At 45.5% G+C, this 17424-nt stretch overlaps 1 protein-coding gene across 1 annotated transcript in view; it reads left to right on the top strand.

Annotated features, from left to right (window-relative positions):
* vps13d (vacuolar protein sorting 13 homolog D) overlaps positions 1-17424 on the top strand; it is a 200101-nt gene that overhangs the window by 66070 nt on the left and 116607 nt on the right. The window contains exons 27-31 of the mRNA XM_084334010.1: positions 7920-8091; positions 11397-11512; positions 14478-14714; positions 16610-16899; positions 17231-17364. Coding sequence (XP_084190136.1) covers positions 7920-8091; positions 11397-11512; positions 14478-14714; positions 16610-16899; positions 17231-17364 — 949 coding nt within the window. The remainder of the gene's footprint in view (positions 1-7919; positions 8092-11396; positions 11513-14477; positions 14715-16609; positions 16900-17230; positions 17365-17424) is intronic.

Below are 17424 nucleotides of genomic sequence, written 5' to 3' on the forward strand. Positions count from 1 at the left end.
CCTGGTCGCTGCGCACTTACCCCCCACAGTCGGTCTGGGAGAGTGGAGGCTATCACGTGCTTCCTCCGACACACGTCTAGCCAATCAACCGCTTCTTTTCACCTGGCAGCGCGGACTCTCACTGAGAGCGTGTAACGTGTGGAAAGATCACACTACCGCCTTTAGATCCTATCCGCGCTTAGCAGGCGCCCCGACCGAACTGTAGGAGTCGCTGTTTACAACGACCCGGACCCACCCCGCCAGCTTCTCCCACCCTCTAATACTGCCAATTGTATTAGTGTGAACGGCCAGCCAAGCTGGTGACAACCCCGGAGCTGTGAGCTGGATTCGAACAGGCAAATCCAGCGTCTCCGGGGTTGGTGACGAACGCAATCTCCGCTACGCCACCTGACCGCCCCTCGATTTTAATATTATATAGTATACACTCTCATGGACCTCGGTGTTACCATTGGAACTCATTCTGAGACCTCGAGAGTGCAATGCCGGCCGAATCCTGCTAGGTGGCAGTATCGCCTACCCAGGGAACAAAGTAAGCACCCGCCAAGCACCAATGGCGGGCATATTTTAGGTTTGGCGAGTGACAATGGGAGGTCTGTCCACCACGTGGCGGGTAACACAATTTCACGTAAAATAATTAAAACTGCGGTGTGTTTTGGTCTTACAACAGTCGCCTTTTTTGCAGCCCCAATCTCCTTGTGCGTCAATCTCTCCTTGTTTACCGACGTAACACCCGCCACTCGTATTCTGCAGTACCTGCTTGCACTGTAACGTTACGACCGCCTGCTATACCGATTAGCTAACGTTAGCTTAATAACGTTAAATGGGTTACCGTTTTACAAATATGTGGAACCATATGGAAGGAGTAAGCCGGCCGCTAAAAAGAAAATCCACCGCGGCTTTCTCAGATGAGGATGAGCGGGGCCATCTAACAAAAGAAAGTTTCGAGAGGAGTGGAAGTTTGAAGATAGCGGTGTTTCAAGAGACTGACTAGGTTACTGGGGGCAAGTATGTCAAAAAGTAAAACGGAAACAACACGTTTGTCATTGTCGTGTTACTTCACAGTACAAATACGTGAGTCCTCTGCTGTGGTTGTGAGTATCCTTTATTAGCTTAACTCCGTAGCAACATCACACAGGTGTATCTCTCTCGCCCTTCCCGTACCTACCCCTTGACCCCGAGTACGGTGGCCTGTACACTCTGTCGTATAACGCACACACATTAACATAACACCATCATCGGTAGTAAATCAATGAGATTGTGGACTCTGATGAGGACATGATTGAGGAGGTTTAAGTTAGGTTTACAAACCCTTCACATTTTATTATGTTCTGTTAAATCTTGCACAGAGTCTAGAGTGAGGAGTGTAAGATTCTGATCAAACTGGCCAGTATCACGTCTTCGTCTGTTTGGCTCTCCATCCAATTCCTCTGCGTTGTGTACTTTTAATGGTCCTGACGTCTCCGATACTGGTAGATAAGATCCTTATCTTCCCCCATTAGTGCAATCCATAAACCATAATACTCCTCCACTTCCGTAAGAATTCGACACTTCGACAACGTGAGATACCTTGTGAGGAAAAGCGTTGTTTTATTTCTCTAAACAGAAACCTCATAATCAGATGTTATCAGATGTTATCAAATTGTATCGTCCTTGAAGAGTCTATTCTAATGATCTTTCGGTGTGTTCAGATTGTCCTTTTGTGATTCAGTCCAATAGTGTTCAGGCCTGTTCGTTAGCCTAAGACCATCCTCGTGGTAGCCGAAGCTACTGATGTCGTGGCATTCTTCCTCCCCCCCCCCCCCCCCCCTCTCTCGTGATGAGAGGAGAGAAGGTCCTCTGTGTGATCTCAGTCCTACTCGCTCTCGGTCAGATTCTAGTCTGCCTTACACCCGGAAACACCGTCCGACTTATAGATGTTCGTCGTCGCAACGACGGCCCCGCCTTCTGGTTGTCATGCGACGTGTTGTCATGACAACTGAATAACCTTTAACACTAATAAACTCACGTTTCATTAAGATGAACCTCTCTCCCTCCTGTCCTGGGAGACAGTACACTCTAATCTCAGATGTTCCTCTAAGGAATTCATAACAAAACCCTCGCTGACGCGGCCTGTGCCTGTGAAACCACTGGTTCCACCACCGTTCTATCACCGTCTCCTGCTTCCATGCACATTTCGTTGTTTTACCATTTTAGCTGTCATCTCTCCCCAATCTATACATCACATACATTGAAAAACCACCATTTTCTCTCAATCCCCCCTTGATTCTTATCACCCCTTCAGAATCATAAATCATTATTTGGTTTTTTAATTAATTATGCCAAAAATAGCCTGTGGTTGAAGCAAACCAACCTCGTCTCTCGTGCACAAGAAACGAAGACGGCCCACGGTCAACCCAGTGATCCTGCTGCCTGATGTCTGTTTGCGCCCCCCTTCGTGCACAAAGGGAACCGAAACCGACCACCAAAACCAACAACATCCAACGACTCATAACCATTGGAGCCCCCCTGTCTGCTCCCAATAATTATATCCTGTTGTTCTACTGTTCTCCCTCTTATCTACCTTCTATATATATATATATCCTTCTATACATATATCTTATATATGAATCCTCCATTTATATCTCATACTCCTAATCAATGAACACAGGACTTCTCGCTGTTGTCTCGTCTCTCGATCTCCTGATTGACTCTGAAAGGAAGTCCTTGTTTGTTCATGATTCACCGCCCGTGCTCTGTTGTTTCAAAACGCTCTCTAAACAGCGTCTCCGCAGGGAAACCCCCTCCAATGTCTGCCTCGTTCTCCCCTGGGCAAACACCGCCTGCGACCGCTGGACTCCGCCTCGTCGGCCGTCTCCGCCCCGTCGGTCATCTCCGCCCCGTCGGTCATCTTGGTTGAGGCTCATCTCCACCGCCGTCGGCCCTCTCTCTCGTCGTGGACGATCTGTGTACCAGGCTGCCGTGCCTGGCCCCTGCGGCTTCCTCCTCCTCCAGTCTGTCTCCTGGCCATCTCCATCGCTGTCGGTGTCATTCCCCCCTTGAAAGCAGAAACACAACACCGGCAGTCTTTCTGTACACTCGACCCTGTGTTTTCTATTAGTCTACCGTGGCTTTGGGCCTGCAGCTCGTTCTCTATATATTTTTTTTTCCTCTGCAAGCCCCTGCCATGGCCACGCCCTTTCAGACTGTTGGACGGTGTGAGTGTCCTACAGCCCATGGCGCTATTTGTTCTCTATTAGTCCCCCACCTTCTCAACACCCATATCTAATCCTACAGGGCTGTTCCCTGTTTTGTTGTCTTCCGGCGTGACACCAGCAGCTAAACGATACCCACTCGGCGCTCTACGTTTGTCCCACGGGTGACCCCCAGCGCGCGCCAGTTCTTTCTGGTGACGTGTCCCCTCAAGACTCTGCCTATTTATTAGGTGTGAGAAGGCCCCACTGGAATTCAACCTCCCTCTTTATTCAATAATTAACCCATTCAAATAACTGCACCATCTTTCTGTGCAATTCTTATTTAATCAATTAATAATTAAACTTATTTAATTAACCTGTATATCGATCTTATTATTATGATAATAACATACAACCGAGCACACAACATAAGCCCTGTCCCCCTATCTTTTGGCATCCCACGCACTTGGTATCCTCACGCACGGACCCTCTTCCCGCCTCTTTGTGATAACCCAAAAACAGTGCAACAACCAAAAAACCCAGAATCAGTGCCTAAAACTATTTGCATCGCTCTAACATACAACAGAGCAGGTTGGTTCCCTGCTCCTAACTCACATACGTACTCGTACTATCATCTAACATACAACAGAGCTGTCCGTCGCCCTATACCCTACGGGGCTGTCTACCGTCGCCCTGGAGCTGTCACCGTTGCTCTATACCCTACGGGGCTGTCTACCATCGCCCTGGAGCTGTCACCGTCGCTCTATACCCTACGGGGCTGTCTACCATCGCCCTGGAGCTGTCACCGTCGCTCTATACCCTACGGGGCTGTCTACCATCGCCCTGGAGCTGTCACCGTCGCTCTATACCCTACGGGGCTGTCTACCATCGCCCTGGAGCTGTCACCGTCGCTCTATACCCTACGGGGCTGTCTACCGTCGCCCTGGAGCTGTCCCGTCGCTCTATACCACACTTTGAGTTCCTTTACAAAGTTCTACATACACCACCGTGTATACACACAAGCAGTTGGTAATCTTGAAAAAATTAAACTCCTTAATTAACTTAAACTCTAAATATTCCCCTATGGGTAATGGAAACTCCCCAGCACTACCCCCCCTCCGCCACTAGGTGGCGACCTACTCCTCCTCCATGGTGTTTTAGTTGACGTGTCACTTCCTGGTTCTTTATCTGTTATCTCCTCGTGGTGCTCACGGCCATTTTGACTCGCTCATAATGGCTACTCTCTCACAAACAAAACGAACGCTGCCCCTCCTTCCAAGGCCTAAAAACACTGCTGTTTTCCTCTCTTTCCTATCCATTATCAGGGGACGCTTTCTCAGACTAATACTCTTGCCTGATCGGACATAATACACACTGGTACAATCTCCTTTCGACTTTCCTTCTGTTATGAAAACAGTCCCGCCATAAAAATTTTTCGATCTGATTCAAGCGCCCCCCCCCCCCCCTTTCCTCATCTCGCATTTACCCTCCTTAAACCAAAACTGTGCAGCCTGCCTCGTTTGCTTTTCATTCTCTGTAGATAACACCCTCGATTTCCACCATGGCTCTCTGCTCATATTATCACAGCTGGCATTCTCTGTGTCGAACTAGAAATGTTTACGTTTACGGATTCACTATCTGTTCGTTTTTATTTGGCGTTAAAATCAAAACAACCGTGTGCACAGTGAACTCACATTTTTGATCGGAGCGCTGTTTCCCCTACAGCGCTGGTTCGCCTCCTGACCGCTCGACTCGCCGCTCTCTCCCAGGGCTGACCGGCCTTGCTTCGATCATGATTCTCCCACACATTGATGACTGTTGTCCACTGTCGCCCCATTATTGAAAAAGTCTTTATCCGTTGTTCTTATCTCTTGCTTTCTGGCTGTCATCAACAACCAACTGTTCCCGTTGTTTTAATCTCTTGCAAATCCGGGTCCCAACGGCACCATCTGTAAGATTCTGATCAAACTGGCCAGTATCACGTCTTCGTCTGTTTGGCTCTCCATCCAATTCCTCTGCGTTGTGTACTTTTAATGGTCCTGACGTCTCCGATACTGGTAGATAAGATCCTTATCTTCCCCCATTAGTGCAATCCATAAACCATAATACTCCTCCACTTCCGTAAGAATTCGACACTTCGACAACGTGAGATACCTTGTGAGGAAAAGCGTTGTTTTATTTCTCTAAACAGAAACCTCATAATCAGATGTTATCAGATGTTATCAAATTGTATCGTCCTTGAAGAGTCTATTCTAATGATCTTTCGGTGTGTTCAGATTGTCCTTTTGTGATTCAGTCCAATAGTGTTCAGGCCTGTTCGTTAGCCTAAGACCATCCTCGTGGTAGCCGAAGCTACTGATGTCGTGGCATTCTTCCTCCCCCCCCCCCCCCCCCCCTCTCTCGTGATGAGAGGAGAGAAGGTCCTCTGTGTGATCTCAGTCCTACTCGCTCTCGGTCAGATTCTAGTCTGCCTTACACCCGGAAACACCGTCCGACTTATAGATGTTCGTCGTCGCAACGACGGCCCCGCCTTCTGGTTGTCATGCGACATGTTGTCATGACAACTGAATAACCTTTAACACTAATAAACTCACGTTTCATTAAGATGAACCTCTCTCCCTCCTGTCCTGGGAGACAGTACACTCTAATCTCAGATGTTCCTCTAAGGAATTCATAACAAAACCCTCGCTGACGCGGCCTGTGCCTGTGAAACCACTGGTTCCACCACCGTTCTATCACCGTCTCCTGCTTCCATGCACATTTCGTTGTTTTACCATTTTAGCTGTCATCTCTCCCCAATCTATACATCACATACATTGAAAAACCACCATTTTCTCTCAGGAGTCTGATGATGTTTAACATTAGGTTACAATTTAAGTTTAAGATTGACTTGTATTGATTAATCAATCAATCAATATATTAAAATAATTTAATTTTAATAATAATTTGGACCCGGGCAAGTGAAACGGTTCATTCGAGCAACTTGGAACGCGTCCAGCACACTTGATGCATATTTTGTGCCATTTCATGTCAGGGACCCGATGGACATCAATACTGGAAATCACAATCAGACAATTGGAATATTCATTTTGGGATACCTCCTAGCAAAGGTAAGGACTATATGACGTCAATCGTACTTTGATCCTACAATGATTTCACATCGATCGCAACGATGAACGTATGTAGTATTCAATACGTATGGTATGCCGTTGCTGACGATCAGAGCATCAAAAAAACAACCCCCCCCCCCCCTTGATGCATTCATGATGAAACATAATACCTATTATATACCTTTGATTTGGAAATAGTATCGTGTCCAGACGAGCAATGCAAATGACTTTAGCAAAATTCACATAGCGCTCCATAACTCAGCTTCCAGGAATTAGCCCGGATCACTCTGAAACTATACAATATTCACCACGGGATAACACGCGAACGTATACATGAACAAATTTACTCTTTTTTTACATGTTGGACGAGAGATAGTGACTGTCAAATGAGCCATAGTATTGTCTCCATAGCTATAATATTGAATATATATATAGCTTTGCAAACATTGTGACGCACCGTGAAAATGTCTATCTTTTAAAGTGTGGCCCATTGAGAGCAGGGATGGGGATACTAGCTGGCGCTGAATGAGTTAAATCGCTCGGTATACTTGCTTTTAAAAACACGTTTGCTAGAGGGCGGAGCCACGTATCCTTTTGCACGTCCTCAGAAATGAATGCTGTGTGTCTGAAATATGCACTGAAGCGCGTCACCAGTGGGGGCAGTGTGGATGTGACGGGCTAAACGCTGAAACTCCACATGGAAAGCTGCACAAAAACCGGTCTGAGACCCTTTTCTGCTGTGATAACCTCCTTGAGTGTCGCCATGTTTTATGTTTATGTTGCAAATCTGGATAGTGGATAATTTACAAGGAAGATATTCTTCTATATAATTCTATGTGTCGGCGAGGGAGGATTCGGCCCTGATCTGCCCCCTAGGGCAGTGCTTCCCAATCCTCTCCTCGAGGCACCCCAGCCGTTCCATGTATTTGTTAAATTCCACCACCAGCACACCTGATTCAACTTAACAAGCCCTTTATTAGTTGAATCAGGTGTGATGGTGGTGGAATTTAACAAATACATGGAACGGCTGGGGTGCCTCGAGGAGAGGATTGGGAAGCACTGCCCAAGGGGATATACTTTTCAGTCCTCCAGGTACAACCAAAATATGCAGGCAAGTATGTGAACAATGCCGCTTGTCTTGGTTAAAAGCAAGTATACTGAGACCCTAAGGCAGTGGTATAACATACATATTTGTGTTTCATTACACGTACTGTATATGTACATACTTACCAACTGTTTCGCCTGTTTTATAGCAACACTACTATCACCGACATCTAAGAAGGGAGATCCCCCTTGAACAGCCCTTCTAAGGTTTCTCCCCTCCACATTGCCTGTGGTGCTCTTTTCCTATTGCTAGGTTTTTAGTGAGTTTTTCCCTTATCTTCGTGTGGGGTATGTCTGGGAGTGTTGCATTTATTCATTTTACATTTTATTTTGGCTTTCATAGTGTTTTGTTCTTGATTTATTGTGATTCTTCTTGACTTGTTTAAAGAAGACATGTCCGGCCCATGGGGACATTAACGTGTGTTGTCGGGCCTTACAAATACATTTGATTTGATTTGAGTGGTAGGGGGAAACACTGTGGTCCTGTCATATTATTTTACGTCATGTTAATTGTGTGTGTGGTTGCTGTCTGCAGGGAGCTGAGCCACGCGGTTCCAGACATGTCCATCCATGGCAGCCTGTCGTCGGTACACTGCTCCCTGGACCTGGAGCGCTACCAGCTGATCCGAGGTCTGCTGGACAACAACCTGGGGGAGCCTATAGAAGAGTTCCTCCGGCCCTACAACCTGCAGGACCCCAGTAGCTATGTGAGGATGCACACACTCCTGTCACACACTGTCTTGTCTTCCGTCGTCTGTCCCTGCTCTGTCACTCGTCCTCCAGATTTCTTTAGTGTCAGATCCTGGCAGGTTTTTTGCTAATGAAAGAATATCCATAGAAAGTATCTATCTATAAATCTACCATATATATCTATCTATCCGTCTATAATTCTATCTATTGTAAATTACTTAAACAGTGTCTACAATGTATTTATCTACTGTGTTAAAGGAAAACTCCAGCATCTTGGGAAATTAGCTTATTTAACATCTTCCCTGGAGTTAGACAAGAAGATACATACCTTTTTTGTCTCTCTGCATGCATTAGGCTTAGGGAACGCCTGGACCGTTAGCCTAGCTTAGCTTCATCACTGGAAGTGGGTCAGATATTTACCAGAGTTCTCTACAGTCACGAAATACACACTCCAAATACAATCAAAATACAACTCCAAAACGTTCCTGTAAACATGTTGTGACCTGTGTATTTACCACATCTCCTAGTCACACAAGTCACACGAGTCATCACACAAGTCTCCCAGACACACAAGTCTCCTAGTCACACAAGTCTCCCAGTCACACAAGTCTCCCAGTCACACAAGTCTCCCAGTCACACAAGTCCCCAAGTCACACAAGTCTCCCAGTCACACTAGTCTCCAAGTCTCCCAGTCACACAAGTCTCCCAGTCACACAAGTCTCCAAGTCACTTATGTGACTGGGAGACTCGTGTGACTGGGAGACTCGTGTGACTTGGAGACTTGTGTGACTGGGAGACTCGTGTGACTGGGAGACTTGTGTGTCTGGGAGACTTGTGTGACTGGGAGACTCGTGTGATTGGGAGACTTGTGTGACTGGGAGACTTGTGTGACTGAGACTCGTGTGACTTGTGTGACTTGGAGACTTGTGTGACTGGGAGACTTGTGTGACTTGGCGACTTGTGTGACTGGGAGACTTGTGTGACTGGGAGACTTGTGTGACTTGTGTCACTTGGAGACTTGTGTGACTGGGAGACTTGTGTGACTGGAGACTTGTGTGACTGGAAGACTTGTGTGACTGGGAGACTTGTGTGACTGGGAGACTTGTGTGACTTGTGTCACTTGGAGACTTGTGTGACTGGGAGACTTGTGTGACTGGAGACTTGTGTGACTGGAAGACTTGTGTGACTTGGAGACTTGTGTGACTGGGAGACTCGTGTGACTGGGAGACTCATGTGACTGGGAGACTCATGTGACTTGTGTGACTGGGAGACTTGTGTGACTGGGAGACGTGGTAAATACACAGATCACAACATGTTTACAGGAACGTTTTGGAGTTGTATTTTGATTGTATTTGGAGTGTGTATTTCGTGACTGTAGGGAACTCGGGTAAATGTCTGACCCACTTCCAGTGATGAAGCTAAGCTAGGCTAACGGTCCAGGCGTTCCCTAAGCCTAATGCATGCAGAGAGACGAAAAAGGTATGTATCTTCTTGTCTAACTCCAGGGAAGATGTTAAATAAAATAAGCTAATTTCCCAAAATGTTGGAGTTTTCCATTAAAGCTGACAAATACTAAGGGCTAGATCCACAAAGAATGGATTGCACGGTGCTAGTTGCACCCTTACTTACAATTCATTATGAATTGAAAATGGGGGACCCTGATGTAAACAAGATGAAAGTCTTTCTCTGGTCTGCATCCCCTTAACAATTGTGTGTATTGAGCCGTACTGTATTGTACCCATTCTGCGCCGATTGATTGAATGAAAATCAATCCTGTGAACCTATGTTACCACTGTGTTAGCACTGTGTTATCTCTATGGTAGCATTATGTTAGCTATATGTTACCACTGTGTTAGCACTGTGTTATCTCTATGGTAGCATTATGTTAGCTATATGTTAGCACTGTGTTATCTCTATGTTAGCATTATGTTAGCTCTATGTTACCACCAGCGTTTCCGTTAGCCGGTAATTACCGGTATTTGACCGGCAAAATCTGTTGAAGTCCGACATATTTAATCTCTCCGGTCATAATGTCCTGTGAAAATAATTCCCTCTAAACACAATTAGATTATTTGAATTGTATTAAAATAGGCTAAAATTAAATAGCCTATGCGATGAACGAAACAAACAATCATTACATTTGTTTCATCGTTGCTTCACCAAGCAGCCGGTCTAATAATGACATCCTGTTGTCAGCGCGAGCTGGCTGCTGATATATTTGCGAGAAGCATCCATCTGCCGGCCGGCAGGGTGCAGTACTCCAATTCAGCCATTGGCAATTCAGCTGTTGGGTGGGGGCGCTGCTGAGCGGTTTCCAGACCGGACCTAAAAACACTGCTGCTCCATGCTTCACGTAAATATATCAGCAGCCAGCTCGCGCTGACAACAGGATGTCATTATTAGACCGGCTGCTTGGTGAAGCAACGATGAAACAAATGATTGTTTCGTTCATCGCATAGGCTATTTAATTTTAGCCTATTTTAATACAATTCAAATAATCAAATTGTGTTTAGACGGAATTATTTTCACAGGACATTATGACCAGCACCAAGTCGTTGGGAGGTGGAGATATACATCACGCAAACCCACGATAATGTTGCCGTCTCTCTCTGCCAAATTTCTCAGTTCTTCGCTTGATATAATTAATACAAATGTCCAATATAACGGAATTCGTTAGCTCATAAAAATGTGATTATAACAGACTGCTGTTTATTAAGGTCGGGCAGACTGCCCACCGACACCTCAAGTCGGCAGCAGCACGAAGTCTCGAGGGACTTATTTTATTTGGAATATATTAATGACTGTATATACGCAAAAGTAGCCTAGTTTTAAGTTAAAATATTATAAATGCCTTGATGATGTCATTCTTTATATAGGCCTATCAATTGTTTTTAAGCTCAATAAACTCTGACCGGAATTTATCCCATTTGTCCGGTAGATTGAAATCTACCGGACACTCAGACCTGCAAAAAAAAATTCTAACGGAAACCCTGGTTACCACTGTGTTAGCACTGTGTTAGCGCCATGTTAGTTCTATGTTAGCACTATGTTAGCATTATGTTAGCTCATTTAGTTACATAGAAGCCGGAGCAGTTTTTAGAATAGTAAAAACTGATTAAACACTGCACCACTTCTGCAGCCACAATTCACAAGCATTTCTGTTTATCTTTTGGTGTCTTTCTCACTTTGCTTTTCCTTTTTCTTGCATGCACGCGCACACACACACACACACACACACACACACACACACACACACACAGGCACAGGCCTTTTGTCTCAACCTTATTCTACTGAGCAGGTTTTCTTTGTCCCTCCTTGTCAGACGGTGTTAAGTGGAGACGTGTACACCAGCATGTCTCTACTGGTGGACATGATGGATGTCAGTCTGGAGCTCATGTACAGCCCTGAGGCCACAGGACATAAACGCTCACTAGCCAGGTGAGACATGAACCTCCAGTACTGTTTATACTGTAGCTGTTCAGCCCCTGTGTCAATTACCCTTTATACTGTAGCTGTTTAGCTCCTGTGTCAAGTACCCTTTATACTGTAACTGTAGCTGTTTAGCCCCAGCAGAGTACCGACTACCTTTTATACTGTAGCTGTTTAGACCAGCGATTCTCTACACTAGGGTGCCTCAGAGAGCTGCCAGGGGTGCCTTGAGATTTAAAAAAAAAATATATATATATATATATTTTTTTTTTTATATGATTAAAGAAAATGATCACTGAAGTGCTATCTGTTGCAGCTGCACTGTTTTCCAGGAAAATACCACATTTGGATAAGTTTGACCATTTCTCAAAAACTGAAAATCATAATTTTTTTTAATATGTTTTGGTAGCTTTTTCATTTGTTTATTGGACAAGTCCGGCAGAGAGGAAGGATGGGAGAGAGATATGGGGGAAGACATTCTGCAAAGGTTGCCGGGTCCGGGAGTCGAACCCGGGATGGCCGTGCACCACCCTGGCACCCTGAAAATCATTATTTAATAAAACACAGAAAAGGATCACCAAGTTACTCTGGATAAAGAACCCCTTTACAGACAACATTGAGACAAAGCTTCCTGACACATCTCCATCCAAACTCTTGGAAGAACTCATTGAAATCTCATCTGATACCACCTGGAGAGCTTGTTTCAGTGAAGTGCCCCTGGAAACATGTTGGTCTGAGTGTGGTGCTGAGTACCAAGTATCTCATGATGCAGCAGTTAAGGTGTTGATACCATTCAGCACCACATATCTGTGTGAAGCTGGCTTTTCATCCATGACAGCTCTGAAAACAAAATATAGGGCCAAGTTGAGCCTTGAGGATGACATGCGTGCCTTGTCAAAGATCTCCCCACGTATTGACCGTATTATTAGCCAGCAGCAGCAGCAGACCTCGCATTGAGCTAGAAATGTCCACTGAGTGAACAAGTGCTTATCTTCTGTATTTATTTATATTTTTTGAGAAATGGTAACTTGTTGATCCTTTTCTGTATTTAAAAGAAATACATGATTTTCTGTTTTTGAGAAATGGTCACACTTATCCAAATATGCAATATGGAAAACAGTGCAGCTGCAACAGATAGCACTTTAGTGATAATTTTCTGTAATTCTTATTTAAAAAAATATGCTATTTGATTTACTACTACAAGCAGTGTAATGTCAACAGTACTAAGCCATTTAGACCTTATTTTGAAAGCAAGCACTTTTGTCATCATTGTAGCAAAAAAGACAGGACCGGAAAAGTCTTGATTGTATATAGGGGTGCCCTGGAATATTTTATTGGACACAGGGGTGCCTTGGCAGCAGAAAGGTTGAGAACCCCTGGTTTAGACCCAGCATAGAGTACCGACTACCTTTTATACTGTAGCTGTTTAGACCATGTGTCCAGTACCTTTTATACTGTAGCTGTTTAGCCAGGAAGAGGTAAAGGTTCTAGCGGGATGGTGTCAAGAGAACAGCCTCTCCCTGAACGTCAGCAAAACAAAGGAGATGATTGTGGACTTAGGAGGTCGGGGGTCAGGGACTACAGCCCCCTCGCATCGACGGGGCACCGGTTGAGAGAGTGAACAGTTTTAAGTACCTCGGAGTCTACATATCCGAGGACTTGACATGGACCGCACACATTGCCAGTGTTATCAAGAAGGCACGACAACGCCTCTACTTCCTTAGGCGCCTAAGGAAGTTCAAAGTGAGTCAGAAGATCCTCAAGAACTTCTACTCATGCACAATAGAGAGCATCCTGACTGGCAATATCACCTCCTGGTTTGGGAATAGCACTGCACAAGACCGTAGCAGACTACAGAGAGTGGCCCGTTCAGCCGAACGCACAATTGGAGGTGGGCTTCCCACTCTCCAAGACATTTACAACAAGCGCTGTATGGGTAAGGCCAAGAGAATAATCAAAGACCCCAGCCACCCAAACAACTGCCTCTTTGAACTGCTGCAATCAGGCAAGCGATACCGGAGTCTCATGGCAAGCACAGAGAGACTCAGAAGGAGCTTCTATCCCCAGGCCATCAGGATGCTCAATGAACAATAACAGACCATCAAATACACCCACAACACACACATCCACACGCACACACTCACTTTAAAAATAACACACTGCAGCACCCACTTTACCCACTTTAGACACTAACACACACTTATATTTATCATTGCACCTCACCACCACAAGGTGGCACCACAAGCTAAGCTATACCTCACCATTCTACACTGTACTGTATAGTAGCTGACTGTATAGACTGTACAGAAGTATAGACTGTACATATACTGTATATATGTATATTGAAACAAATTTTGTTTTGTTTACACTTGTTTACGTACTTGACTTTCTATTTTATACTTATATTATAAAATGTTACACTATCTTGTTATTTTATCTAGCACACTCTCAGGAGCAAAACAGAAAGAAGCATTTCATGCAAAAGTATTCTGTATTCCTGTATGACAACTAATAAAGAAACTTGAACTTGAAACTAGCCCCTGTGTCCAGTACCTTTTATAGTGTAGCTGTTTAGACCATGTGTCCAGTACCTTTTATGCTGTAGCTGTTTAGACCCAGTGTTGAGTACCTTTTATAATGTAACTGTTTAGACCCTGCATAGAGTACCGACTACCTTTTATACTGTAGCTGTTCAGCCCCTGTGTCCAGTACCTTTTTATAAAGAAAAGCTCTCCCTCTCCAGGGGAAGACTGACAAGTTCTGCACAAATAACAATCTATATAGTCAAAGTCAAGCCTCCAAAAGGAGTTAACCATTCAAAAATATGTTTTTGAGTGGAGGGGATCTTTAATGTATGATAGTATATTTTGAGAATCACAGTCTTATTGTATCATGGCCCAAGTATGGTGATAATGACCGTAGGGGAACCATATAACCACCAAATAACCCAACATCTCATCTACTTGCTCTCAAGGTTTGACTTCATGAAGTCCAAGCTGCTCTTTGAGAGTTTCTCCAACGGCTCAAACTCTGTGAACCTGGTGTCTCACTCCCTGCTGGCCTACGACACAAGATACTCCGGACAGGCACCGGCCAGCAGGACCACCAGCAGCGCCGAAGCCGGGCCCAAGCAGAACGTCTTCGACTGCATCCTCCAGCCCTCCAAAGCAGGAGCCAACCGGGCCACGCTGCAGCTGGAGCTGCACTACAGGTACCAGGATCAAATACATCTGTGGGATGTTGTGAAGAAGAATGTCAAGAGAGTGCAGCACAGCTCTAACTTCTTCAATCGTTTCTTACTGGGTGCACAGTCCAGCTGTTATATAGTTACAGAAATAACCGGCACTCATGGAACTGTCCTTTTAGGTGCATTTATTAAGTACATATTTCAGCTATATGCCTTTTTTGCATCGGGCCGAACTACGCACCTTAGTTCAAGTTTTGTTTTATTTGTCACGTATGAGCCCCCTGAGAATGTGCTTCATACAGTAAAAAAGTTAAAAGAATAAAGTCAAAACACTATACAAAATAATATACAATATACAACTAAAGTACAACCTAAAGTACAAAATGCAAACAATGAGCTACAAATATGCAAACTTAAAAATAGATAACATATGGTGTAGTGTTTAAAGTGTATTTTAAAGTGAGTATGTGTGTGTGCAATGAATGTAGATGGATGGATTGCATAGAGTCATTGAGCATCCTGATGGCCTGGGGATAGAAGCTCATTTTGAGTCTCTCTGTACTAGCTATGAGACTCCAGTAGCGCATGCTGACCGCAGCAGTGCAAAGAGGCAGTTGTTTGGGTGACTAGAGTCTTTGATTATTCTCTTAGCCTTGGCCCTGCAACGCTTGTTATAAATGTCCTGGAGAGTGGGAAGCCCACCTCCAATTGTGCGTTCGGCTGAACGGGCCACTCTCGTCGTTTAGAGATCAGGCCCACCACAGCTGTGTCGTCAGCAAACGTAATGATTGTGTTGCTGTTGTGCTTTGCCACACAGTCACTGAGTCAGGCATGTAAAGCGAGTAGAGGAGTGGGCTCAGAACACAGCCCTGGGGGCGGCACCTGTGTTGAGAGTGATGAGCGTGGCTACATGAGTAGAGCTCCGGACTCATGATCGGAAGATCACCGGTTCGAGCCCCGGTCAAGGCTGCTGTCGGAAAGTGGTGGTGTTGTTGTCCAGCAGGGTGGTGCACAGTTGTGCATAGGGACACCGTACAGCTGCGAGTGTTGTCCTTCGGATGAGATGCTAAACCGAGGTCTTGACTGAATTCGGTCGTTAAAGAACCCAGGACGCCTATCGTAAAGAGTAGGGGGTTCCCCAACGTTCCGGGCCAAATTCCCAATCAGGTCTCTGACATCAAGGCCACCTAATCATCCCTTCCCTTTAATTGACTGGTATCGATCCCTGTCTCCTGAGCCGTTCAGCCATTGTGTAGTGTGATGTGTGCCGGGTGTCAGTATATGGCAGCCATTGAGCCTGCGTAGCCCAAGGTTGGGTGTTACCAGTGGTGGTGAAGGAGGCAATTTCCACCTTACATTGTAAAGCGCTTTGAGTGTTTAGAAAAGCGCTATATAAATGCAATTAATTATGATGGCAGAGATCCTAGTTCAAGCCCAGGTCTCTGAGCTTGACAACAAACTTGGAGGGGACTATGGTGTTGAATGCTGGGCTGTAGTTGATGAATAGCATTCACATAGTTCCCCTGCCTTTTGTCCAGGTGTGATGCTGCTGTGTGCAGCACATGGGCTATGGCGTCCTCTGTGGACCTGTTGGGGCGATATGCAAATTGCAGGGTGTCCAAGGTGTTGGGGGGGGGGAACAGATGTACTGTAGCCCTTCACTAGCTTCTCAAAGCACTTCATGGCTATGGAAGTGAGAGCTACAGGGCGATAGTCATTGAGGCAAGTACAGGGACAATAGTGGACTTTTTCAAACGGGTGGGGATGACTGTTCTAGGGACAGGTTGAATATGTCAGTGAAGACCGGGGCCAGTTGGTTGGTACAGACCTTTAGGATGCGTCGTTTTTGTTCCCACTGAGTGCTTATCATTAGAACACAAGTATCTTGTGTTTCATTATGAAATGTGTCCCCCTCCCAGGTCCACGCGAGACTCGTCCTGCTTCACGGTGGTCCTCAACAACCTGCGGGTCTTCCTCATATTCGACTGGCTCCAGCTGGTACGCGACTTCCTGCGGATGCCTGCCCAGAAGGGGGCTGCGGGTGGCAGTGCTCCTCGCCAGCGCTGGCCCAGTGGCAGCAGCGACCCGGGCGGCACCGCCACTACCAGCTCCGTTATGCCCAAGACGGTGAAGAGCGGTGTGGTCACCAAACGCTCCACGGTGACGGTCACTCAGGACCGCCGCCTGGAGATCAAGATCAACGTCACAGGTCAGAGAATAGGAGGAGTAGGGATGTCCCAATACCACTTTTTTTTAAACTTACATTTGGGTACTTGCCAATACCGAGTACCGATATGAGTAAGAGTAATTAATAATACCATTACTGTTGGTAACAATTTCAACAACAAATTTTACATAAAATGTTTGTTTTCCTGAACAAACATGGCACTGAGTACTGTAGTAGTATTGGAATAGATACTGAGTATCGGGACATCCCTAAGGAGGAGGCATACGAATGGAGATGAGAATCCAAAGATAACCTTGATGTTTTATAAAAAAATAAATACAATAATCATAATAATTTCCTTGTGGGACCTCAGGCACAGAGTTTGTAGTGGTGGAGGACTCCTCCTGCCTTGACACCAACGCTATCATTCTGAAGGGCACCACTGTTCTCACCTACAAGCCCCGTCTGCTGGATAGACCCTTTTCTGGATGCCTGGCTGGAATCGAGGTAACATCATGTTGTTAATCACATCACTAGCCAGGGTTAGCCATGTGAATAGCAGGAAGA

Source organism: Notolepis coatsorum (assembly GCF_963971535.1).
Source record: "Notolepis coatsorum genome assembly, chromosome: 17".
Lineage (NCBI taxonomy): Eukaryota > Metazoa > Chordata > Actinopteri > Aulopiformes > Paralepididae > Notolepis > Notolepis coatsorum.